This window comes from Cyprinus carpio, chromosome A10, assembly GCF_018340385.1.
Source record: "Cyprinus carpio isolate SPL01 chromosome A10, ASM1834038v1, whole genome shotgun sequence".
NCBI lineage: Eukaryota > Metazoa > Chordata > Actinopteri > Cypriniformes > Cyprinidae > Cyprinus > Cyprinus carpio.
In genome coordinates, this window is record NC_056581.1 from 17,338,631 (window position 1) to 17,366,617 (window position 27,987).

The 27,987-nt window shown below is 35.1% G+C and overlaps 2 protein-coding genes across 5 annotated transcripts; both read left to right on the plus strand.

Moving 5' to 3' along the window:
• Positions 1-215: 215 nt before the first annotated feature.
• LOC109059000 (cyclin-dependent kinase 2-associated protein 1-like) lies at positions 216-2,819 on the plus strand. Of its 2 annotated transcripts, none has more exons than XM_042765567.1 (4): positions 216-560; positions 1,134-1,226; positions 1,932-2,058; positions 2,173-2,819. In XM_042765567.1, exons 1-4 carry the CDS (start codon positions 507-509, stop codon positions 2,238-2,240), a joined length of 342 nt encoding a protein of 113 aa, XP_042621501.1. In that variant the 5' UTR covers positions 216-506; the 3' UTR covers positions 2,241-2,819. The 2 variants fall into 2 exon arrangements, with proteins under 2 accessions (XP_042621501.1, XP_042621502.1); XM_042765568.1 differs by having other exon boundaries at positions 218-503.
• Positions 2,820-3,986: 1,167 nt separating this feature from the next.
• Positions 3,987-27,843, plus strand: LOC109072268 (M-phase phosphoprotein 9-like). Of its 3 annotated transcripts, none has more exons than XM_042765569.1 (24): positions 3,987-4,140; positions 5,909-6,183; positions 8,395-8,542; positions 10,804-10,893; positions 11,894-12,345; positions 13,686-13,833; positions 14,216-14,288; positions 14,467-14,552; positions 15,621-15,728; positions 15,801-16,216; positions 17,192-17,341; positions 18,309-18,396; positions 19,700-19,915; positions 20,018-20,065; positions 20,153-20,217; positions 20,499-20,600; positions 21,365-21,496; positions 21,600-21,760; positions 22,710-22,880; positions 22,982-23,102; positions 23,192-23,292; positions 23,926-24,143; positions 25,344-25,412; positions 26,953-27,843. In XM_042765569.1, exons 2-24 carry the CDS (start codon positions 5,945-5,947, stop codon positions 27,052-27,054), a joined length of 3,504 nt encoding a protein of 1,167 aa, XP_042621503.1. In that variant the 5' UTR covers positions 3,987-4,140; positions 5,909-5,944; the 3' UTR covers positions 27,055-27,843. The 3 variants fall into 3 exon arrangements, with proteins under 3 accessions (XP_042621503.1, XP_042621505.1, XP_042621504.1); XM_042765571.1 differs by lacking the exon at positions 3,987-4,140 and adding an exon at positions 4,147-4,345; XM_042765570.1 differs by lacking the exon at positions 3,987-4,140 and adding an exon at positions 4,147-4,341.
• Positions 27,844-27,987: the final 144 nt, after the last annotated feature.

Here is a 27,987-nt window from a genome sequence, read left to right on the forward strand (position 1 = left end):
CTTAAATCTAAATTAAACATGATTTGTTCTCAACTCAGTTCTTTTGGAATCTTCCGGCTTGATTTAAATATAGTTCCAAAATTGCAAATGTTAGATCCTAGAAAATTTTTAATTAAAAATTGAATCTGATTGTATTTCATTACAAAAAAAAATCCTTTTTTTTTTTTTTTTTTTTTAAGTAAAACTTTTTTATAAAACTGGAAACAATCTCAAGTAAAATCTGTTAAAAAGATTCAAATCCTCCTTATTTTTTCTTATTGTTATTAGTGGTTTTGTAACTTCTCCAGTTGTCACTGTGATTAAGGACAACGCTGGTTATTTTTTCATTAATTCTGTGTTAATTGTCTGAGTTCTTTGTGATGATGATGGACAGTGTGGGTGTCATGAGGAGTGACGCGGCCATATTTGCCGGTGCTGCTCCGCTGTAAACAAAAAGTGTCTGCGAGACGGACGCTCCGCTGATTTTAGGGACAATTTTATTTCTCTCATTTATTATCTCTTCAGGTATGTCTTACAAACCCAATCCCCATCAACACCTTCCGGGAACTTCTGGGAACCAAGGTATGCCGAAAAAGCGTGGAAAACTCTTCGTCTTGAGTGTATTTGGTCGAATGTAAGAATTGGCGAGAGAAAGAATACCTGGGGAAAAGCCGTGTGTAGTTTTTGTCCAGTCTGATCGCTACAGGGTCAGATCCTTCACATCCGCCATTATTACTAGTGGAAAAAACGCATTCCTCGCCTTCGCTGAGGCTAAATAGCGGCGTTAGGTGCGTGTTCGGGGTCTTCCCGAAGGGTCCGCGTCGCGGCGTGGCCGGATGGGTTTGCGTGGAGGCCGCAAGATTGTGATAAAAATGAATCCTTTTAGCGGCTAAGATCAAGCCCGTGCCGTTTCCTCCATGATTGTCTCTCGGGCTGTTGATTGATCGGATTCAGACGTGCCGTTTTTTTTAGCGCCCTTTGGCGACACCCAGTGGCGGAGGGTGGTATTGCACAGAGCGAAGGCCGGGGCTAGTTGTCACAAGGGTAACTGTGAGACACAAATGCACGTCTAGCTTGAAATAATGTCTCATATGTTTATGTAAATTATAAGTTGTATTTTTCGTACAGTTAATGATGTGTTTTGTTGTTTTAACGGAAACATTCCCTCTCCATCTTCCATGGCAACAATACAATCATACAAACCAATGCTAAATGACTTTGGGCCGCCTTCGTTGGGATTCCCACAGGTATGTTTCATGTTTATATAGTTAACTAACACTAAAACAAAACAAACAAAAAAATATATAATACATTTAACATATTTTAAGGTATTTAAAAAATAAAATAAAAACACAAAATACTAAAACTTAAATTAAAATGAAAGTAAAAACATTCAAAATTTTAGTCTAACTTGATGTGACGAAATGAAAACTGAAATTGAAATAAAAACTATAAAGACATTTATAGAACAAACTGATAAAAATTACTTACCAAAACTTGAGCTAAAATTAGAATGAAAATATAAATTAAAATATAAGCAAATTCAAAATAGTAATTAAAAAAATTACAGTTTAACTTGATACAGTAAAATAACTAAAACATAAAAACTACATAGTCTTATTAAATAACAAAATGACTAAAACCTTAACTAAAATTTAAAAGAAAAGGGAAAACAAAAGAAAAAACTAATTCAAAAATATTAATAAAAATATGTTCATTTAGTTTAACTTGATGCAAATAAAAAAAACTAATAAAAGTGAAGAAAATACAACAAAATTATAAAACTTTAAGTACATTTAAAATGAAAATGGAAACTATTAAAAGTAAAAACTAATCTGAAATATTAATAAAAGCTATAATAGTCTCTCATACTAAAATAACAGGTTTGATACTCTATTCTATCCAAACAGAAAGTTTATTAAACATGTTTCTCTCTCTTATATCATGTTTAGGGTCCGAATGGGAACCAGGTACCTCAGAGTAAATATGCTGAACTCCTCGCCATCATTGAAGAACTTGGGAAAGAAATAAGGCCGACATATGCAGGGAGTAAAAGCGCCATGGAGCGACTTAAAAGAGGTTTGTGCACATCATCAAAGACCAAATATATAGATCTGCTTCGAAATATCATTTTATAAATCATATCCACTCATATTAAACTCAAGTATTGTGTCGTGGTTGTGTGTGTTGTAGGTATCATTCATGCCAGAGGGCTGGTTCGGGAGTGTCTGGCGGAGACAGAGAGAAACGCCAGATCCTAGCGCCGCCTCAGCGTTCTCTCCATACGGCTGAAAGAACTGTCACACGGGAGTCATGCATGCCTTTCCTGTGAAGGGATAAAACAATCACAAAACGGAGCGTTTATGTTACGAGTTGCGCTTTTCATATGCGATTTGGAGGAAATAAGGCACCATTCAGAGAATATATCTTCTGATTTATAAATGCAAGAGATCCGGAACTGTTGCCATTTGGGGGTTTTTATATAAATTTCATTTTCTTTGACCACATAGTATCTTTAAGAACAAATAAGCAAAAATGCATGCAACCAGATGAAAGGTCCCACATTAGAATCTGCATGGCTTTTACAGGTTAGACTAGGTTTGTGCTTTTAGAAATAGGTCACAGGATAAGGTATAAAGTCTTTTTTCTTTGGACGCACTAAAGGATAGGTGAGTTTTCTTTAAATCGGGGACATACTAAAAAGTATTCTAGTGATGCCATTACTTTCGTCTTTTATTGTATTTATTACCTTGTGTAATACAATGTATTTTCATGTAAAGACAAAAAAGGTCACTCTTTGGAATTTTGTATATCTGTCAATAAATATGACATTCATTGTGTATGAAGCACTTTTGTTTATTCTATATATCCTTACACATATTTCCACCAGAAAATCAGACTATGTGTGATTGACAAAAACACACAAAAACAATAAAACATAAAAACCAATAAAAAAAAAAAAAAAAAATAAAATAATTATTAATAAAAAAATAAAAATAAATAACCATGTATGTGTGTATATCAAAGTGAAACACAAATATAAATGTATATATATATGTATGTATGTATTTATATATATATATATATATCTATATATATATATATAAATATATATTCTATATATATATTATATATATATATATATATATGTGTATATATATATATATATGTAGTGATAGTATATATATATATATATATATATATGTATGTATATATATATATATGTATGTATATATATATAGATATGTATGTATATATATATATATATATGTATGTATATATATATATATATGTATATATATAGTATATAAGCGCAAATTTTAGGTCCATAGGAAATGGTTGTAGTAAATTGCTTTTTGTCTTGTGATTTCAATTTTAACCCCAAGTAAAAAATAAATAAATAAGATTTTTATTTCTAAAAATTATAATTTTAAGAAGCATATTTTAGGTCCATAGGAAATGGTTGTATTGTGAAAGGGCTTTTTTTTTTTTTTTTACTAAATTCACAGTATTATGTATGAGTGTTTTTTTGTTTTTATAATTATTCTCAAAAAGTGATTTTCGTGAGTGCAATAATGCAGTAATTTTTTATTGTATTAGTGCAAAACAAAACAATACATATTACTATATTGTTTAATTTTTTTTTTTTTTTTACATTATGTAAATGGAAATTTAGGGTTAAAAAATAATACTTAGTACATTCGGTCGCCAAATCATTAATTTATTTTAAGGAAAATATATCTTTCATTTATTTCTTTTAATTTATTTCTAAAACTGAAATACAACCCAGGCATTCCTTTTATTATTATTAATAGTAGTATTCATTTTTTTTACTCGTGTGTATTTTTTCCTTACAGGTGAAATTCACCGACTTCGCTCACACAACCCGACTGCGGCGGGTTTTACAGTAAAGAGAGCCAATCAAAACTACTGGTGTGTTCTTAAAATGCGCAGAATCCTGAGAAGGAACCAATCACAGAGCCTTAAGTGACGTTGACTATTTGCGCCGGCCAATCAAGTGACGCCTTTTGAACTCATTCCACCAATGGCGTTTCGCGGCGCAGTGTGTCGTCGCTGGTTAGTAGGTTGAGCGAGAAGCGGTCAGACAGTGACAGAGAGAGCTGTCAAAATGGGAGAACAAGCGGTGATAAAAAGTAACAAGTAAGTGACACGGCACTCTGGGGTCATTGTGACGGTAACTGTGTTTGGAGGCCCGCGGGATGCAGCTGCAGAGGTGATGCGCGGCTGCTCGAGTGAACCGGAAGCGCCATAGCGAGTCTGTGTGTTTGGCTGCATGTCCACATCTATGAGCTGCTTGACATCTTTCAGAATAACTGCGCGATAAAACACACCAGCGGCGGGGTTTGTAGGTTACAATATTAGCTTTGTGTTGTGTATTGATCTGACGACTTTTAATGTGTGCTTCTGGCTTTATCTGCTCTTATAACTTGCTGTTGATCTCCATCCAAGTTCATATCAATGAATGGCATTTGTTGTGAACACTGGGGAGTAACAAGATAACGTTACATGTAACGGAATTAAGTAATTTAATAACAAAATAAATGTAACTGTAATCTGTTACAGGTATTGAGAAAAAATGTGTAATTAAATTACAGTTACTTATAAAAATGTTAAAAATTATAAAGATCACACACATTCAGATTGGATTGATTTCTTTCACAAATTGCATTGACTTTAAAATATGAGACACTAATGTTTCTGGAGTTTAGGACACAGAGTAGACACATGGGTTTGAGTATATGCTTAATTTTTTTTAAGATTAACCGTTTTTTTCCCAAGGTATTGTTATAGCTGTTATAGCTACGCAAAGATTTAATTAAAAAACAATATCTTATCAATACCTCAGAACGATCTCATAGTAAAAAGAGGTGTTTAAGTCTGATTTTGTGGTGGCTGTGCTTTAAAATGAATGAAATTATTATAATCTTAATTCAAGTGATGAAGATTTACAGTAATAATCAGATTTGAGTCCTACTGTAAGATTAACCCTGCCTGCTTTAAATGTTTCAAAATGATTAACAGTTAAAAACATTCGTTAGAAATCTAAAAAAAGCAAACAAAAAGTAATCAAATGTAATCAGTTACTTTACTTTAATAAAGTAGTTGAAATAGTTACACTTTTAAATGGGGTAACTTGTAATCTTTAACAACATAAAGACAGTATATAATTTTTAATATTTATTTAATGGCATCTTTTTTTTTTATGACTGAAGGCGAGTAGCACTAATACCAATACTACTGATGTCTCTATGAAACAATTTTTTCTTTCTAATATTGAACCATTGATTATAGCCATTCAATATTACAGTATAATTGAGAGCTATCAATCTGAACATTTATTAGATTTTCAAAAAATAACAACTTATTATTTAAGTGAACTTGAAACAATCTTCACATAAACCCATTCTAATAAATTTCAAGAAATATACAGAAATTGAATGGTTATCAAACACGTAATTCTAAATTAAATATAGGCCTAGATGAATCCTTACAGCTACAAAAGTTATTGATTTCCTTTAGTATTTTTAATAATTACCCATTTTAAAAAACAAAATTGCAATTGACTTGTTTAATATGAGCTCCAAAAAATATGCATAGGTAAAAAAATTCTGAACGTAAATAATGATTTTATTTTCTTGGATAGGTGGCTTATTGGTTACAAATCTGGGTTGATAATTGAAATGATGCAGGTTTGAGGCCTAGCTGCTTTGGATAAGTGTTTACTTTTTTCGTTCAAAGTTTGTTTTTATTGTTTTTAACTAAATAAATCATATTCACAGTCCCCCACCCCTTAGAATAGCGTCCATTAAATCGAAATGGAATTGTAAGAACCCAGTAGTGTTTACTTTTTTGATGTGGATCCTGTTACACTGAGTTGTCCTCTGCTTTTCTTCATTATTTTAAACAGCGCTTGCACACAGTCTCTGTCCACGGCTGTTTAAGCATGTCCACAGATGACAGCATCTCTGAGGACGTGTCCAGCTCTGTGGCCTTGAGCCACGACCAGATCAGTGCCAGTGGCGGGAAGGAGAGCGAGGCGTCCATCGTCTCCTCTGAGGACACTGTATCGGGTCTCCCCGAAGAGGAGCGCTCCGCGTCCCACCCTGAGGGCTTCCTTCAGACCACAGAAGGGGAAACCAGACCCTCCAGCACACCAGCATGCAGCATTTCCAACAAAATAAGGTCTGTTTTATCATGTGATGTCTTTACTGGATTGTTGTCTTCACAAAGAGGCTGTCAGTGAGCTGCTTTATATCCACAACAAGCCTTGAAACATACGCTGTGCATTTCTGTGAATACACATGCTTCTAGTTTCACAGACTTGATGTTAAAGGGACAGATCACACAAAAATGAAAATCCTGTCATCAAGTTATTATTACAAACCTATAGGAATTTCTTTCTTCTGCTAAATGCAAAAGTAACCGAACAGTTGATGGTAGCCATTGACTTCCATAGTTCTTTTCCCCCCCATACTATGGAAGTTAATGGGGACCAGCAACCTTGTGGTTACACACATTCTTCAAAATAGCCTCTTTTGCATTCACCAGGAAAGAAATTCATACTGGAACAACTTGAGGATAAAATCTTCATTTTTGGGGGGAACTCTGCCTTTAAGGCTGCATAGTTTGGGAACTAAATATAAATGTGCTTTTATAAATATAAATCAATATATTTTTTTAAAAAAATATTTAATACTATTATTTTGATAAACATTGTGATTACATTTTAAAATGCTATTTAAAAAAATGTTAAAAAATATAAAGATCTTCAGGTTTGCTCTGAATGTTCGTAGCACATTTTGTATGATTTTAAAAAATGTAATTATATATGAATATTAAATAACAATACTTATTTTTAGTATGATTAATATAATTTACAAGGTAAAATATCAAACAAAATAATAAATATATATTTTGTAATAATACTGTTTCACAGTAAAATTACAAAATGATTAAGAAATACAATATAACAACACATGTATGTTACGGTGCAACTGTACAAATTATAATACAGCTATTTAAAGGGGTCATATGATGCTTTTTTTAAAGATCATTATCTTGTGTATTTGTTGTAACAGAATATGTTGACATGCTTTAATGTTCAAAAAACACATTTTTTTTTCGAATACTGTACATTATTAAAGGCAGCTGTGACCTAATGGTCCTCAATTGGACTTGTAACCATCGCAGGTTCGAGTCTCGGTGCTGGCAGGAGTTGTAGGTGGGAGACACAGTGATGAGGCTCTCTTCCACCCTGCAGTACACAAGCTGAAGGACGAGGAAGGCAGCTGACTCCCCAGTGGGACACCCCGTCGCTCTCTATAGCTGCCCCTGCTCCGGGTGTGTGTTCACAGTGTGTTCACTTCCACATTTGAACAGTCAATTTGATGGATTAAATGCAGAACCAAACATAGTATCACAGTTACAATACATCAGAAGCACCAGATTGTCTCCTAGGTTCACGAAACGGTCGTCCATAAAATGTGTTGCTGTTCTGTTGTAAGTTATCTTAAAGATTCCTAAATGCATCTACTTTTGGAAGGACAAATAAAGTGCTTTTGCTTTCTCCTAGATACACACAGCATCTCCCTGACGGCTGCTTCAACACTAACTGCGGTTACTGAAACCACGCCTTCTTTCTTTGCGTGAACATTTGGGCGGCATTACGCAAATCTTCCCACATAGTGACGTAGAGATGTGGGGCGTGTTTGATTAACCATTTTAGGGGGGTTGTGGCAGAGTTTGATAAAGAATATCTCTTTGGATTTGAGACTTTAGTCTTTGCAACTTTACAGATCTTCTTCATGCACCAAGAGCTTGTAACACTCCAAAGAGAAAGGACAAATTGAAATCGCATCATATGACCCCTTTAAGTGTCTAAATTTCCTAATTTTCAAATGTTAAACCAGCAAGCTTTTATTTTGGCGAAAAAACTTCTCGGAGATCAGAAGCTTCTCTTTTGTTAACAACAGATTATAATCTATTTTTATCGACAATTTATATTTTGATTAATCTCTTAGTCCTACCTGATATCATGCATTGTTGCATTCAGAAATCTCTGCTTTTTAATTTTTGTCTCCATGTGATGAACATCACACAATGCAGCTGATTCCTCACATCACAAATGAGTTTCTTGAGGCCTGAAGTCGGGATGAAATGAAAATTCACTAATTTATGAATGCATATTATAGATCTTAATAGTGATGTGCTGAAATAAAATTTTCACTGAAACCAAAATGAAAGGTTTTATTTAGCTGAAACCGAACCAAAAATAAAGTTAGTGATGTTTTTGTCTGTACAAAGATGCATTTGATAAGCTGTTTTAAATCCACAATAAGCCCTCAGGGTAGACATGACTTAAATCACTCTTTGTTCTCGTGTCACATGCTTTAGGAATCTGTGTCTTCGTACCGAGGAGGAGTTCAGCTCAGGGAGAAGTTTGCCCTTCATCAACCCCAGCTCCATAGAGACGTTCAGAGCCCTGGTCCAGGAGATCCAGAGCAGCGGCGAGACCGACCCTGAGATCTGGAAGAACTGTGAGGTGTGCAGATGCCCAAGACCACGCTGTCCGTTCCCTCATGCTGTCATGGCCCAGGTTTCTGGGCCATCGTCTGGGGTCTCCCATAGGAGTCGAGACAGCAGCAGCAGCCATACTCAGAGCTGTGGAGAACATCCCACAATGCAGCTGATCCCTGACATCACAAATAAGATCATTTAGAAGTGTTTCGAGGGCTTTAAAGTTGGCACGATTTTAAAAAATCACCCTGTCTGTCTTCTAAATGCATATTATAAAAATTAATAGCTAAACATCAAAAACAAATATTTTAAAAAATCCCCAAAAAAAAAAAAAATATAAAAAAAAAAAAAAACACACAACATCGTGGCCATAAATATTTGAGAATTACATAAATATTAGTTTATAAGTTTATGCTAAACTGCTTTTAGATCTTTGTGTTCAGTGTTGTCTGTGATGTACTGAAATATAATTACAAGCACTTCTATACAGTGATAAAGGCTTCTATCGACAATTACATACATTTATGCAAAGCAGTCACGTATTTGCAGTGTTGGCCCTTCTTTTTCAGGGACGCTCTGTAATTCGACTGGGCATGCTCTCAATTTCAATTCTGGCCCATCCTGATATGATAGCAACCCATTCTTTCATAAAATGTTCTTGGAGTGAGGATTGACCACAAATTTTTGTTTGTCCACCCGCCTCGTGAGGATTGACCACAAGTTCTCAATGGGATTCAGACTGGGGAGTTTAAGGCCATGGACCCAAAATTTAACATTCTGGTCCCCGAGCCACTTTATCACTTTTTGCCTTATTGCACGGTTCCTCCACTCGTGCTGGAAAATGCATTGTTCTCACCAGAACTGATGTTGGGTTGTTGGAAGAAGTTGCTGTTGGAGGGTGTTTTGACCCATTCTTTATTCATGGCTGTGTTTTTTCAGAATTGGAAGTGAAGCAACACTCCCTTGGTGAGAAGCAACCCCACACATGAATTGTCAGGATGCTTTACTGTGGCAAAGACACAGGACTGATGGTAGCGCTCATCCTTTTCTTCTCCGGACAAGCCTTTTTCCAGATGCCCCAAACTACGGAAAGGGGCTCAAATCGGAGACCTATGACTGGCCCCAGTCCTCAAGCAGTCCATTCACTATACTTTCTGCAGAAGATCAAGTGTCCCTGCTTTGTATTTGGTGGAGTTAAGGTGGCTTCATTGCTGCCGCTTCTTGACACCAGGCCACTTCCAAAAGTCTTCAGACACACTGTGCGTGCAGATGCGCTCACTCATGCCTGCTCCGATATCCTGCTGAATCCTCTTTGGGAAATCAATCCTGGCGCTTGCTGGACTTTCTTGGACGCCCTGAAGCCTTTTTTAAAAGAATTGAAAACCTCTTTCCTTGAAGTTCTTGATGAACATAAAATTGAAATGATTTAGGTACAATTTAGTAGCACAATATCCTTGTTTGTGAAGCCTTGTTTATGCAACACAATGTGGCTGCACGCGTTTCTTTTAAAGGTATATATAATTATCCAATGGAAAGAACAATGATTTCAAGCATCACCCTCCTTTTAACATGTCAAGTCTGCCATTCTAAACCCAATCAGCCTGACAGTAAAAATCTCCAGCCTTATGCTCGTAATATTCTCACCTGATTAACAAGATGATTACAGTACAATAATCTCAGAAGGTCCTTTATGTGACAACAATGAAATGCAGTGGAAGGTTTTTTTTGGGATTAAGTTAATTTGCAGGGCAAAGAAGGGACTATGCAATTCATCTGATCACTCTTCATAAATTCTGGAGTATATGCAAATTGCTATTATAAAAACTTACCAGAACTTTTCCAATTTCCATATTCCGAAGTCAATCTCAAAACTTTCTTGGCCACGATGTATATATATATATCAGAAATCATGTATATTGTTTGTGTGTGTGTGTGTGCATTGATATAAATGCATTATTATATAATATGTGCATATATTTATCAAAATGCTCCACGACTCTTTTTTTTATTTTTTTCTCTAGCTTTGTGGATAATCCGTTCTACTTTAGTTTTATCGGATCTGACTTTAAAAAATTTTATATGATGAGATTGGCCAGATGGCAATCGCATTTGTTATGTTTTGTTTTGCACTCAAAATTTCACACTGAAGCCTTAACTAGCTCATCTAACCAGAACACACCAATTTATCTGTCTTATTATTTCCTCCAAGTCGTTGCATCCACAGAATCTGATTTTTTTCCTCTTACATACTGACACATTGACAGTGTTTTTTTCTGATTCCAACAGGGCCGGTGGCTTCATCTCTTTCAGTTAAAAAAAAATAAAAATAAACAGCAAATCCTTGCTCAGCAGGACCAGTACCAGTGCCAAATACAGGTATGTTTCTCAAAGCAACCTATCTGGACTGGTACCAAGTTATTCTTCATGTTGCAGAGTATTCAAGTGTTGTGCTATGTATCTGATGGAGTTAAGGTGCTTTATTGTGTTTAAACTTGAAACGTAAGGCTTCAGACACACGCTATTCACATGCATCTAGTCATACAAACTTGATATCCAGGCTGCATGATTTGGGTAATTTAAATCTAAGTTTAATTTATTAAATAAATTTAATAATTAAATTAAATACTAATAATAAAAAAATCCTGATAAACATTGCATTTGAAATTTTAAATAATTATAAAAAGCTCCAGGTTTGCTGTGTTTGTTTGTAGCACAATGTGTCGTTTTATTTGAATTCAATTATATATATTATATATATCAATATGGATATAAATGAATAATAATATTTATTATAATTACTAAATAATAATACAATTATAAATGATAAAAATTATTATAAAAAATAATATAATAAATATTAATAATAAAAAAACAGAAAAACTAAAACCAAAATCTCAAATTCAAAAAACAAAAAATCAAGCTATTATTCTGCAAAAAAATACATCAATCACTCAACTAAAGCTTTTTTTTTTGTTGACAGTTTTATAAATGATTTGATAGTTTTATAACCGATTTTCGATTTATATTAATCTCTCAACTCTTCTTGGCCTCATGCATTGCTGCATTCAGAAATCAATTTTTTACTCTGTGAGAATATTGCTTAGTTCAAATTTAGCTAAACTACCTGTATAAGACATCTGGTTTATATACATATTTTAAAGGGAAACTATCAATTCATTGTTGAGGTTCATTACTCATTGTGTTGCATTGCATTGTTAACTGCACTTACAGTATGTTGACTTAATGCTTGCAAATTGTATTTGTGTGTTTATATAGTGTTTCTGGCCTTAAACTGAGAGCAATTATCAATATCCAAACTAACATCATAAACAAGTTGTTTCGTTCTGTCTTGATGTTCTTGCATGTTTTCTTCCAGCTCATACAGGATGAAATTAAGGCACTAGTGCAGTTACAAAACCGCCAAATCAGCACACAGACTCACTCTCACACTCCCAGTAAGAACCCCAAGCCTCTAGAGGACCCGGTGGAGAACACCTTCACGTTGTCAGGTCCAGGACCTCTGTCACCCCCCCAGCTCACCGTTCACCCTCAGGAGAGCTCAGAGGAGGGGATGGTTACTGTGCTGAGCAGCGGATATGGCACTCTGTCCACCTGGGAACATGGGTTAGGAACTTGGCGGCCCAGTTCCACAGAGGGGAGAGACGAGGCGCTATGGTCCCCAAACCAGCAGGATGGGAGTCTTACACCATCACCTATACCTCTCACAAGCCCTCTGGGCAAGAACCCACTGAGCAGAACCAATGACAAGCTCCAGATGACTGAGACGGTTGCACTTGATGTGCCGACTGATAAACAGAGAATAATAAGGTAGAGTCACTGTTCAGTAGTCATCAAAATTGAAGTAACGCAAATGAAAATATGAAAACTTTAAACATAAAAATAAAACCAATAATTCTGTCAAATGTTTAAACTTTTTGGAATGCACGATCTTTAGTTTGAAAATGTTTTTAAAGATGTGAACTTGCCAAATCCAAATAATTCTGTCAAAATGTTTATCTAAAACTGAATTTAGATTTAGAAGTGTTTTAAATTCTTACTTCGTATTTTTCACTTTTGGTGGAAACACTTGACACATTGTTCATTTTTGAGCTCTAGACCAACATCAGATACACAATAGAGTCTTTATTAAAAGTAATCAGTGTTGTTATCGTAGCTAAAACCGCCCCTCAACTACTTAGATTTAGAATTTAGAAGTCGTAGTATTTTTAAAAACAAAAAGCTTTTAACATTTATAAAATTGCTTTTTTAATGCGTAACAAGAATGAGCACTGGAGTTTACTTTTAAACTCAAAGTACTAGGCCTTACCATGTAAAGTAGTCGTGTGTGGGTGTTTGGATTTTTTTTTTTTTTTTTTATAAATAAAACCCCCACATTCATTTTTCTTTTTTTTTTTTTTTTTTTAGAAATAAAAGTCATTTGGTTCAGCTAGAAAACGTACGTTACACTAAACTGAAAGCATCTGCTCTGCTCTATACAGCCAGGGTTGCCAGGTCTGCATGACAAAACTTGTCCATGTCAGTCAAAAACAGTCCAAAGTAGCACAATGAAAATATCCCAAATATCAAAGCTCAATATATGTAATTTCCATACCTAAAATACATATTTTACTGTCACTGTTATGCACATTGATCATAAACACAGCTCAAATGTTGCCTATCAGTGGCCCTCATTTACAAACTTCCATCTAGCGCAGTTTTATCATAGGTAGAATGCAAAATGTTTCAATCCAAGCATTTCAGTCAAATGTAATTTATGCAAACCTCTGTGGGAGAATGCAGACTTGAAACCCTGCATTCAACATTATCTGCTGGAGGCAGATTTCACTGATTACGGGTCGAGAGTAAGGAGAGATGACAACAAGACCATGCTGGAGAATTTGCTGCTCAACAGATCCTGAGCTCACTGACAAATATCTGATCTTGTAAGATGTGCTCCCGTTACAGAGTGCATGTGATCACCAAATCAAAAGTAAAAGTGAACAGCGAACGCTCATTCAAAAGAGATTTCAGTACCTCTTATGTTGATAGCAGCTCTAAAGTGATGTACAATATTTGAATGTTTGCGGAAACTGGGCTCTAATAAACTGTTTAATCATTTTTATCACATTTAGAGATCCAGCTCTTTTGTGTTGTTGTATGTTGTGTAGTCAACCCCTGACGTCCTGGGCCCAAAGGCAAAAACACAGACAGAGAAAGAGCCGAACAACACCAAACCGGACGTCATATGTGGAGGAGCGGGACAGGAGCACGGCAGGAGCAGGATCTCCTAAGCAGCACACAGATCACTTTCCTGGTGTAAGCATATGCTAATATTGAATTATTTTTTTTAATCATGAACAGCAGGGATCTTTATATAAAATATCAAAGCTTATTTTTTTTACCAGATTAAGTAGTAAACTCTTTCAAATGTCATTCCTTATTTGTAAAATATTTTCCGCAATATTTATATCATGTCAGTTTCTAAGTTTAAAGGCAGAAAATTTCAGGTTTATAATTGGCAAAAATTTTAGTCATGCATCTCGGATAAACGGTCTGAATTGTGCATCATTTTCTGTTTCAGAGATAAGATGAAGCATCACTATTCAGCTTCTTACTTTTAATGTTCCTAGAGGCCTTGTGTGCTTTTAATATTGCTTTCTGAGTATAATAAGCGTCTGTTTTCTGGTCTTTTCCTCAGCGTGGATGCAGCACAGCCTCCACAAATCCATTGCCTCTAAAGAGAAGTGACAGTCTGGTGTCTGAAGCCTCAGGTAACACATTTCACTAAGAATCAAGCTCTGCTTGCACACAGCACACAGGAGGGGTGCAAAGGTGATTGTATGTTTTTTTTTAGGGATTGTAATATTACATTTGAAGAAGTTTAGATTTTAAGTATTTTCTGACTGTGAAATTGCTATTAACATTTTCTTACTCTCTTTGGTTTTCCAGGCCTGTCTTACTGGAAACTGGATGAGAGTGAGTTATACCGCCCTCTACCTGACAACTTTGAAAGTGCTTCCTTCGTCCTAATGCAGGTACAATTTTATTAACTTAGTCTATAGGAAAAACTAAGAAGTAACAACATTTCTACATGTTGGAAATCATAACTTGTCACTGAAAAAGCTATGTTGTTTTGATGCAGTTAAGATAGTAGAGTAGCATGACGGAATAATGTTTTATGATGTACAATAAATCACTGTCATTAACGTTTACATTTATTCATTATTCGTTCACTGTCCTTTGCATTTCAATTGAGCGATACAATAGTTCCTTAAGTATGATTCTCTTAGTGAATCAGTTCATTCGGATTGAACATTTTACGGATTTGTTTGAGTCATCACTAGTGGCAATAGTGTGTAGTATTTTATGAATTTATTTTATTTATTTATTTTTTTGCTAGCCTAATATATATATTATTATTATTTTTATTTTTTTTATTCCTTTCAGAAAATTTTAGCTATACAAGTTTGTAAAGTGGTTTTAAGTTACAGTTTAGTACAATATAGTGCGAATATGGAGCTCGATGCTGGTGCTGATATTTATACGGCCAAAAAGTAAGATGAAATTCTAATTCTGAAATTAAGTAATATGTCTTAGAAAGATGAGATTTAAATGCCTGGTTTTATGATCAAAGCTGTAGTTTCAAAACATATAATGAACAAATAAATGTCCTCAAAAGGCTGGTGATCATAGTTGATGATACTCACATTTTAACATGACTTTTTCTAAAAAAAACCAAACAAACTGATGTCTGTATAAACAAGTACACTGAAGTTGCTTCAGTCTAGAAAGTGTTCATCTTGAAATATTGCTAACAATATAAAAGATATTCTCACGTTTATTTTATAAAAATCAGTAAAGATTTTAAAGCCAGACACATGAACCACCACCTGAAGGCAGATGTTTGTACAATTATACTAAAATGCCTTTTACTTGCTTAAAAATTGTGGATGCTGCATGTTGTAGATTGTGTACAACAGGCTGTTCAAAAGTTTTGATCATGTTGATCCTTTCAAGGCCTTAAATTTGCATAGCAAATATGATACAGCAGGCCTTGTAGGGTTAATTAAAAAGTGACGAACAAGTTGTTCTGTCACACACAGACTCCAGATGAGAACCGTCTGTCCCTGCGGGAGATCTACCAGAGCAAGAGAGATCCCAAAGGCCACGAATGGGACTCCTTAATCAACTCATTCACCTCGTCTCCTCAGGTCAGAGCAGAGCCAATTAACACCAGAATTAATTAAGGAGCAAAACGTCTCACCTGTTGCTCCCTCACCCAGGTGTTGACTGTGGACTCCACCGTGCATGTGAAGCACTCGGATCGCACGTCAGGCTTCACATCGCCGTCCCACTTCAGCAGTCCATCTGCACAGGTCCGGGCCTGTCCTAGCAACAGCGGAGCGCCTATCAGTCCCGACTCCATGGCCCTGCGCAGCCACAGTGACACTGACTGCATGTCCAATGCCAGCAGTCTGTCTGCACAGCATGCGCCCGACCGTACGTCTCCTTCCCCATCAGCGCTAAGAGCAATCCAGGCCAACAGTGAGGATGAGGGCAGCCATACTGCCACGGTCACCGTACAGCCCAGAGGACCGTCTGCTCGGGAGATGTACAGGCCCAACAGAAGCAGCCCAGAGACAGGCGGTGGGAAACTGGAGCGGATGACCTCACTGGAGGACCCGGTTGTTCTCTCGCTGTAAGAGTCGAGTGAATCCCCCTAAAGTTAACACGAAATGACATTTACAACAGATTAAAGCCAAAAATGATTTTGAAAAGCTTTGTCACAAAAAAATGCATAATAATCAAACAAAGTGGTTATTACTTTTTTTTTTTTTTTTTAAAGAAATCAATACTTTAATTCAGCAAGGACACATTAAATTGATAAAGTGACAGTAGAGACATTATTATGATAGTTTCTGGTTCAAGTGAATGTTGTTCTTTTGAACTTTGTATTCATCAAATTATCCTTAAAAAATTTGGTATGTTGGAAAGCTAAGTCAGGAAAATGTTTTTGAAAGTGGAAAAAGATGAGGGGAAAAAAGTTGGAAGAAGACTATGATAAAACAGTTTTTCTTTAAAATAAGGATGCATTAAACTGATCAAAAGTGACAGTAAATATATATTTATAATGTTACAAGTTTTCAGTTTCAAAGTTCTTTTGAAATTTCTATTCATCCAAGAATCCTGAAGAAAAAAAAGTATCACAGTGTCCACAAAAAATATAAAGGAGAACAACTGTTTTCAACATTGATAATAATCAGAAATGTTTCTCGAGCAGCAAATCAGCATATTAGAATGATTTCTGAAGGATCATGTGACACTGAAGACTGGAGTAATGATGCTGAAAATACAGCTTTGATCACAGGAATAAATTACATTCTAAAAAATATTAAAATAGTACACAGTTATTTTAAATTGTAGTAATATTTCACAAAATTTCAATATTAACCTTACATTCCAACAGTCCATTGGATCAATGTCTAACACAAGAGCCCTCATTTTCAACAAATTAAAGATCTTACCGACCTCAAACTTTTAAACCGTAATGTAGTTGAAGATGCTGATGGATCATATTTGAGTGCTTTACTGAACCTATCCAATTATATTTTCTGTATCCCCATCTGATGCTCTAGTGCTGCACAGTCATTTCTTTTTTGTCTAATCTTGCTAGACTGAGACAAAAACTGAGAGAGAAACATGCCCGTCACATAGCGGATCTCAGAGCGTACTACGAGGCTGAGATCAGTGCCCTGAAGGAGAAACTGGATCTGGTGAATTTGCCTCTTGACATGGAGAAAAGCAACCAGATCTTGCTTGAGAGGTGAGAAACAATACATAGGATGAATTCATACTGTTCCAGCTGTATTTCAGATTGCATAATGTGATTTTATAAGAAAAAACCAAAGGGTGTAATAATATATTGTGTCAACCAATTAAAGTAATAGTTCACCCAAAAAATGAAATTTGCTGAAAATGTACTCACCCTGAGGCCATCCAAGATGTAGATGAGTTTGTTTGTTTATAGGAACAGATTTGGAGAAATTTAGCATGTTTGTAAGAAACAAATCCATCAAGGCATTTTACTGTTAAACTCTTTCTTCTGGCCAAAATGCGAGTTCATAATCCATAATAATGCTTCCTTCAGTGAAAGTCCATCCCCTCTTGTCCGTTTGCATTTAAATCCACGACATATTTGTTTAAAGCAGTTTTGGACTCCTCTGTAAAAACAGTTTGGTATGTGCATATTTCTCTCCTGATTCAGACTAGAAGACTTTTTCGCTGGAGAAAGCAATATTATGAATTATGGACTGATATTTTAGTCAAAAGCAATAGTTTGAAGTTAAAAATGACTTACTGATGCATTTGTATCTTTCAAACGTGCAGATTTGTTAATTGATGGACTGGAGTCGTGTGGATTATTGTGATGTTTTATCAGCTGTTTGAACTCCTTCATCAATCATGAATATTTCTATTCTATTTAATAAACAGTACATCTTGCTTACTATCTATGTCTTAGAAGTAATCATTAAAAAAAAGCATTTTAACCCCATTTTAACATTTTAGTGTTGTGTATTAAACCAAATCATGACATAAGTGTATCGTTACACCCCTAATACTAACTGATTACCAGTAGGTCTAATGTGGTGTGTTGATGTATTGGCTCTGTCTTCAGTCTGTTGTCTGTATCTGCACTCACATCAGCACAGTGAGTCTGGTGATCTGGTGACATCTGGTGTTTAACGCACAATAAACACTGACTGACTGTGTCTCTGATCATCGTTTGGCAGATGTCAACACCTGGAACGAGCGTTAACGGAGGCGAGCACACGCATCCGAGAGCTGGAGATCAAAAACCACCTCTTGGAGAGACAGCTGGTATGAGTCACCGCCGCCATCTAAAACAGGAAATACATGAGTGGCTTGTGTACGAGAGACTCGTGTGTTGACGTGGCAGTTGTGCTTGTAGTCAGCAAAAGTGTATAAATTAAATACAAGCACTTTCAAGGGGTCATGTCATGGAAGCAGGTTTTATGTATTTTGTAGACATTTCACTTTTTACAACTCAAAGCTATCTGGAACATTTACTGTGTGAGGGTTAGCTACAACCTCCTAGCAACTCCCTAGGAACCACTAGCTCAACAGATATTCAGTGTTTAGCAACTGGATGCCTTGAAGAACAATAGTGTGAAGAATATCAGGATAGGTCAGTATGGAAGTTCAAATGTCTTTTAATGAGATAATTATGACTTTTTATCTCATAATTTAAACTTTTAATGTCATAATTATGACTTGGTAACTCAATGTACGACTTTTGATCTCATGATTTCAACTTTTTATGACATAGTTGCAAATTTTGATGTCAATTTCGACTTTTTTGATGTGCACATATTGTACATGCATGCACGCACACACAAACACACTCACACACACACACACACACACACACACACACACACACACACACACACACACACATCATTTTGAGATCTAATCATTTTGACTTTACAACATAATAAACTTAAGATCTAATCATTTTGACTTTACATCATAATTATGCATTTAATCTCATAATTTTCACTCATTTTTGTCATACATTTTGTATCTCATAATTGTGACATTGTAACTTTATCTCATATCATTAGTGTGACTTTTTATTTCAATTTTGACTGTCGTAATTATGACTTATTTCATTATTTTGACTTTTTATACCATAAATATGGCTTCTTAACTCAGAATTTTTATTTTGTCATAATTAAGACATCAATTTTGATAATTTTCATAATTATAAGCATCTCATAATTTAGATTTTTTGATATTATGATTTTTTTTTTTTGTCATAATTATGACTTTATCCTAATTTTGACCATCATAATTATATATAATTATAAAATCATGACTTAGTATCTCATTTTGAGTTTTTATCTTATCTTATACTTTATATGTTCTGCTCTAAAATTGTATTATTATGTTTTATTTATTTATTAATGTTGACTAGATATTCTTTGTTTATCTTATTGGAGACATTTGTGCACTAATAGTTATCATTGTTTAAATGTATTAATTTCAAGGATTGGTACCTGACCTGCCACTTCAGAAATCTCTTTTTTTAAATCATATTAGTGATCATAAATGACTGTAAACATGGTTGAAACCTGAAGTTTGTGTGTTTGTGGTCCAGGCTGAATGGCCAGAGCGATACGACGCGGCCAGCGCCACAGTCCAGGCCCTGCAGCAGCGGTTAGAAGAGACCAAACACAGCAGCCGTGAGAAAGACACCACCGTGACCAAACTGAAGAACCGCCTGCATCAGCTGGAGGAGGTCGCGCAGAACGCCTGCAAGGAGGTGGATGAGAAAGAGGCCCGCATGAAGAAAGAACACAAGATGCTACAGGATGTGAGCAGAGCAGAATCCCTTAAACTTCCCTTATGTTGTTATAATAGACCATAAAGTTCAATGTGATGATGCATTGTTTTTTGTTTTGTTGTTTTTTTGCAGCTCCTCCACGAGTATGATTCACTGAGAAGGGAGCATGAAGGAGCAAAGGTGAAAGCTGTTTTGATCTGACATCATGATACAAATATAAGTGCATAGAAGTGCACAAACTATTCAGCTGTTTCTTTTTTTTAACAGGACAAAATGGTCTCAACTGAAAATAAGCTCTTTGATGCCAATGAACAAATATCTGAACTGAAAAGGTAGTCAGATTTCTTTTTAAATTCTGCTGTTGGTATCATATCAACTGCTATCTTATTACACTGGAATGTTTAATTATAGTTAAATATTATAAATGTAACCCTTAACAATTTAATTTAAATGTATATTAAACAATTGTATTTAATTTATTGTTAAATGTTATGTAATATGTAACATGGGTAGTAATATGAATGCTATAATTTTATAGAATATAGTAATATAAATTCCTTTTGTGTACTAACTAAATATCTTTTTATTTCTGAATTTCTCCATGGTTTTGTAGGTTCATCTCTAAGCTAGAAACTCAAGTCCGACAGCTACAGCACGAAAATCTGGCTAAAACACGTCAATCTCTCCACAGCCACTCACAACCATCTGGAGCAGGGTATGAAACGCACAACACATACTCATCACGGCTCTAAAACACAGATTTTATTGTTTAACAATGAATTTGAACTATATACACTTATCTGTATATAGCACAGCTATTAGGGGTGTGACGAGACATGAGACTGGGTTCACTAGAACTAGACGAGACAACATTTTTAGACTTTTTTTTTAAAGAAAACCTCAATGATGAAATATAACGGAAAAACAGTCTTTTTTTCAACTGAAACACACAAAATGAAAAAAATGGTGCATTTTGAAATTAACTTGTGCTTTATGAAAACTTCTATTTTAATGAATTACATACAGCAATAAACATGTAAATTAGAGCAAGAACAAACGATTAGAATACTAAACAAAATAACATAATTAACTAGTGGTTCTGACAAAATGTTCATTGCGTAAGTCTTTAAAAAAATATATTAATTTGAACAAAAAAAAAATTAAATTAAATGAGTGTCTCAATTCATAAAGACCTATTGGAATCTCCTAAATTAATGATTCAATGACAAATACTTTTTTTTTAAACGGGCAGATGTCGCCACCTCATGGAGAAAGAGGATACGCGTTACAATACATGCATGTGTTAAGATGCTTTCACTTTGGTCGCTACTGACTGAGATCTCATGCCACTGGATCTCGTCACATCCCTAACAGCTATTAATTCATAGACAGATGCTAGTGCACAGCTTTACTGTTTCTTTCTTCTATTATAAAATACAAACATTTGAATCCCTAAAATGCTTTAAAAAAACTTTCCAGTTTGTTCCACCATCCTGATCTTCTGCCTTCGCCGAGTAAAAGGCAGCGAGATGTTGATGTGGGCTTGAGGAACGGCGCTGGTCTCAGGGGTGAACAGACATCTGGTCCATCCTCTGACCGAACAGCTCGAGGGTACTGCTTTATTCAGAGTTCTACACAGTATTCATTTCTTTATCATTAGGGTGCATTCACTTTGAGAAGGTCATTTCTAAACTGAACTATCCTCTGTTATTAGATGGCTGTCTCCACCAGAGAGAGAACAGACTCAGGGTCACTCTGAAGAGCCAAAGAAGAGGGATGTTCCCCTGACGTCCATGATGAAGGCCGTGATCCAGATGGAGGACACCAAAGCCACTGAGGGCCGTGCGCTGTCCAAGAATGGCTGCAGTTCCTTCAGTATGTCACGAAACGCTGTGTAAATGAATAGTTCACAAAAAAAGAAAATTTACTCACCCTCAGGCCATTCCAGAGGCAGATGAGTTTTTGTTCATCAGAACAGATTTGGAGAAATGTATCATTACATCACTTGCTCAGCAATGGATCCTTTGCAGTGAATGGGTGCCGTCAGAATGAGAGTCCAAACAGCTGATAAAAACATCACAATAATCCACAAGTAATCTACACCACTCCAGTCCATCAGTTAATGTCTTGAGAAGAGAAAAGAGAAATCCGTCATAAGACATTTTAATTTCAGACTATTGAGTTCTCTATCCGTAATATTGCTATTTCCAGTAAAATAGTCTTCTCGTCTGAATCTGAAGAGAAATATGCACAGATCAAGCACCGTTTACAAGCAAAAACAGCCCAAAACAGTTCTCAACAAATATATCTGTGGATTTAAATGCGAGAGAACAACAGGAGATGAACTTTCATTATTATTGTGGATTATGGACTGATATTTTTGGCCAGAAGTGACAGCTTAAAGATAAAACGCCTTAATGATGGATTTGTTTCTTGTAAATACTCAGCTGTTCACTTCACAAGACATTAATTTATGGACTGGAGTCATGTGTATTACTTGTGGTTTATTGTGATGTTTTTATAAACAGTTTGGACTCTCAATAGCTTTACCAACACAGGAATAAATTGCATTTTAAAATATATTTAAATAGAACAACAGTTAGTATAACTATTTCACAATAATGCTGTTTTTACTGTATTTTTGATCAACCTTAGTGAGCATAAGAGACTTGCCAATCTCTAGCATTTGAACAGGAGTGTGTGTGTATATATATATTCATCTGTAGTGTTTATAGTAGTAATTATCTGAAGCTAAAGAAGTAATTTAGATAACCCCAACACTTGTTTACAGTCATTGTCATTTTTATTTTGTGATGTGTTTTAGGGTTGGCTAGAAGGAGGCCTACGGTGGCTTTTGTGGAGAGCTCTGTGAGGGACGCGGTGGAGGAGTGGAGCGGAGCCGTGCTGAGGGCCCAGAGGAGTCTCTCTCCAGAGGGTCACAGGTCATCGTCTCTGCCCCCCAGAGCACAGACACCCGTTCCTTTCGCCACACCCAGTGAGTGACCCAAATCTTTAGCATTTGAGTGTTTGATGCATTTTCAAAATAGATGATCAAAGTCAAGCTTCACTGATTGAATATGTTTTTTTTTATGTTAGCAAAGAGGGACACATTACTCATACCTCTCTCAGCCAAGTCCAGTCCCAAGCGCTGCCCGACTGAGAACTTCTCCACCGCGTTGGGTCACCCTCTTCCATCCCAAGAGCACCTGCAGAGCAGGTAACATTTCTGTCCTGCTACCTGACTCACTTGCCATCCGCACTGATCACTTAATAAATAATGTGTCTTATAAATGCCTTGTTTTTTAGGTTTGATGTAGCTTTTGATCGAAATGGCATCAGCTCCTCTTTACAGTCCCATCCGAGTCCAAGGAAGAGGTTACAGTTTAAGTCTTCTGAGAGACTGGAAGGTATTGTTGCTTTTTCTGGTTTGACTGTCAAACAGTGACAACCCTAGAAGAAACAGTGATACTGACTACTGTTTATGGTGCCTGCTCATATATATATATATATACATAATTTTATTACATATGATTTGCATCATTAAAAAATTTGGTTACACTTTATTTTAAGGTGTCCTTGTTACAGTGTAATTATACGTTTAAGTACTTACTATATGGTTAGGATTAGGGTAACTTGCGTGTAATTATGCATAATGAATTGTTATTATAATAGTAAGTGCATGTAACGTGTAACAAGGACACCTTAATATAAAGTGTTACCAAAAATGTAATATTATATCACAGAACTGAAAAGAGAATTGCATTTAACTAAATAAATATTATATCTATTTTTATTTGCTATAATATTTACACTACCATTTAAAAGTTTGGGGTCTGTGAGTGATTTTTTTTTTTTTTCAAATGCATCCTTGGTGATCAGAAGAGACATTTAAAAGTCTTACTGACTCCAAACTTTTGAATGGTAGTGTATATATAAATACATTATTTACCTAAAACTTTAACACTACTCACTACCCTTTAACCCTGTCAGCACTGGTATTTCCTCAGGAAGTGTAAGTGTTGTGTGAATTTGCTCCTCAGTGAACCCTCAGTCCAGCGTGGGCTCGTCTGAGCCTGCAGAGAGCAGTGAGTCTGAGGAGCCTGCGGTCCGACCCAGCTGGGAGGAACAGGAAGCTGCCGTCAGCTCGCTGCAGACGCAAGACGCCAGTGAAGAGATGTCCTTCTCCAGTCTGCCTCGCATTCAGTCGCTGGTTGATGCAGAGCGCCTCTTTGATGAGCTCACACAGGAAAAGCAGCAGGTGATTGTGGGATATTTCCTGTTATTACATGGCTCTCTAGAACACTTGATTCTGATTGGTTGGTCGTGGCTTTCTGAGATCAAATATATTCATATAATGGTAACCCTTTACAGGTTTCATTTGCAAACATTAGTTAACTACATTAGTAAATATGAACTAACAGTAAATAAAACTTCCACAGCATTTATTAATCTTAATTAATGTTAATATTAGCATTAATGAATATATTTTCAAGATCAAAAGTTGCACTGTGAACTAACTTGAACATTTTTAACTATCATTAACCAAGGTTAATAAATACTGTAAAAATATATTGTTCTTTGTTAGTTAATGCATTAATTCATGTTTACAAATGAGACCTTACTGTAAAGTGTTACCCATATAATGACGCTAAAGTAATTAATAGTGTAGTAAACTAGTTTATTTATTAAATGCACTGTTGAATATGTATATGATAATTTAGTTATAGCCGTTTACTAATAATATGTTTGAGTTTACCCAATTTAACAATCAATTTTTACTGATTTCTCAACTGTGCATTTAATAAATAAATAAATAAATAAATATTTATATATATATTTATATATATGTGTGTGTGTGTGTGTGTGTGTGTATATATATAAATATATAAATATATAAATATAATACATTAATATTACTAAGTTGTTATCTGCATATTTTCCATATTCCTAATTTGATTTTCTAGGCATTCTATATATATTTCCATATATATATTTTATATTCTCTATATATATAATATATATATATATATATATATTTAGCATTTTTTTTAAAAGCTGCCAAAACCCTTGATTTATTTCTAGCTTATTTGAGTTCACTCATTATTTCGATTCTGCCCATAAATGTGCTAAAATCATTGTGAAACTCTGAAAGTTCATGGAAGGCATGTCACAACATCACATGAGTGTTTGGACAGCATGTGACTCGCTCACGGCTCATGCTGGTTTAAAACTGACTGTAGATCGATGGCAGCACATGTTTCTGCTGCGATCTCAGCACTACACATTACATAACCTGTCTTTATTGTGCTGCTGGTTATTCACGTCTGTTTTTAGCAAAGGCTTCCCTTTTCCTCTTCATTCTGAGGAGTGCTAATTCAAACCCTGTTGTTTAATCTCAGCTGTTTCCATCCAGCAATTTGCTGAGTGCTTCCACCCAATATTTATTTATTTTCCACAGATTGAGGCAGCACTGAGCCGGATTCCAGGAACTGGGGCCCGGGTCACATTACAGACCAGGCAAGACGAGGTGGGAACACAATCACTTTCCATTCACATGCATATAGACTAGGGCTGGGCAAATAAAAATAGATTTTTTGATTACTTGTTTTTTAGAATTTAACACAAGATCTGATTACCGTGAAGGTGAAATGCTGTATTAATATTACAAATCTGCGGAAGCATTTTACATCATGCATAGGGCGCCATGATTTCCACAGTGTGTAATTGACTTGGACGTGCTCTTTTATTTACTACACACATACTGAAGCGCATCTGACGCTCGATGTGTTTTCAGCCTCTACCGTCAAACTGTATGACCATATTGACACACAAACATCATTCAGCTGCTCTGAGACATTTTGCCGTTTAATTTGAGAAAAACTTCCAGCATATCACATACACAGCAGCTGCAAGTTCTTCACGGCAACCCGTCAAAATAAAAGTTTGGTTTTACTTGAAGAACCTGTGACAGAAATATATTACTATTGTGCAGTAGAATGTAAGATTCAATGTAATATCAATACTACTACTACAAATGATAAATATTAATAAAACTTTTTTTTTTAAAGGAATAATCACACTTTTTTCTTTTAAATTTTAACAGTAAATCTCTGTTGCACAGCACTTTGTTTGCCAAAAAATGAGATTTAGTTTTCATTTGATAAAAGGATAAATTAAATTGTTTTATGCCTTCATTTTATTACCAGAAAAAAACAAAACAACAACAACAAAAAAAAACATTTTATAGAGCCCTATTATTGTTAATAGGGCCCTATAAAATATATAGGGCTCCATTAAAAAATAAGTTTAAAATAAAGGTCTGTGGCTCTTAATATCTTTTTATTAATTCACTATTTGTAAACTAATGTTTACTTTTCAGTTTTTTAGAAATATCAATAGCATTTGTATTAAATCTATGTTAATTAAATTTAAAAAAAAAAATCGAGAATCGAATCAAGAAGCAAATCGAGAGCTTGCGAATCAGAATCAAATCAAATCGGGACATCTCTGAATCGATACCCAGCCCTAATATAGACCGAAAATATTACATCACGATATGAGCGCTTGTATTTCACAGTATACATTATAATATAGTTATTCACAAGCCAGGGGTCGTTGTATACTTGAAACCGCCAGCAAATAAACTTTACCCATGCATATGACTACTGTTTTAAAATGGATAAAAAAAATCCCACTTCACTCAAAAATGCAACTTCCATTCACAAAAAAATTTAAAATTAAACTAAACAATAAAAAAAACTCTCTAAACAATCAAAAAAACCCTATAAAAGCTGAAAAACATATAAAAGCTGACATTTCTAAAACCTATGGTTTATATTATGATAGTTATTTTTGCTTGAAATTCATCCCCAAAATGTTTTATATGTTGCATAACCATGATAATGCCTATTGTTGCTAATCCAGTGAATTAGACACTTTATAAATGAAAGGCTCTACATCTCATTTGAGTATTTCCTTTTGTTACTTGAATTTTAAAGATGGTTATGCATAACAAAAGACATCATTGGAAAAATAGATGTGTAACATTATGAATGTCATGATTTTAGGTGTCACTGGAGAATCGCCTAGAAAAGGTGAACCGCGACCTCGGGTTCATCCGCATGACTCTAAAGCGATTCAACATCCTGCGATCTTCTGCCAACATATAGCCAATGGCTGCTGTGAACAGTCATGAATTATGATCTTTACCCTGGACCATATGAATTATCACAATGGAATGATCGTTCCACTTTACAGACTCTGATATGTACATGTTCTGTAAATATTTCTACTTTTATTATTGTAGGATCTATTTTGTATGTTTTATTACATGGTGAACATACTATAAAGTATATTTTAATAATGATTAGATTTGTAAAAACATTTACTTTTTTAACGCCACAGAAATATGGAAAATTGTATGCTTGACTTGATTTTTTTTTATTTGATTTGTTTGCTGCTTATTTAAATGAATGGCAACAATCCAGTCCTGCAGGGCAGCTCATCTGCATATGTTTTCATTCCACTATGTGTCTTAAGACTCTTTATTTAAATGACACTTGAAAAGGTTTATAATTTGCTCAAATAGCAGGCTTTCACTGTTTGTGGCATGCTCATTAATTTATGCGATAACAGCCTGTGCCATATGTGAGCAGAGAATGATAGCACATATCTGATAAGAAGATGAGTAGAGTTGAATTGCCTTGTCAAAATCATCTCATGCAAAGAACGCAAACCCAAACCAGCACCGAGTGTTTACACATGTTTATCAAAGCTAGACCTCTGACATTTTCCAGTGCAACACAGGATGTACTGCTTACTTTGATGCATGAAATTTAAAATATGCTCTTCTTTGCTTTTCCATCGTTAGCTGTTGACTGTTCATCTTTTTCCTGTAGCTCATGGAATCTCTTTAACTGTTGCACAATAATGTTCCACCATTAAAACTGCATACGGAATAATGTGTTTGAGTCATTATGATTAAGATGACATCTGGAATATGTTCAACTCTTGGCTGTTTGCTCAAATCATTCATCAAATGAGCTTGAAACATGTTTTGTGTTCATCAGAATTGTTTTAGTGTTAAAGGCATAATTTGACCA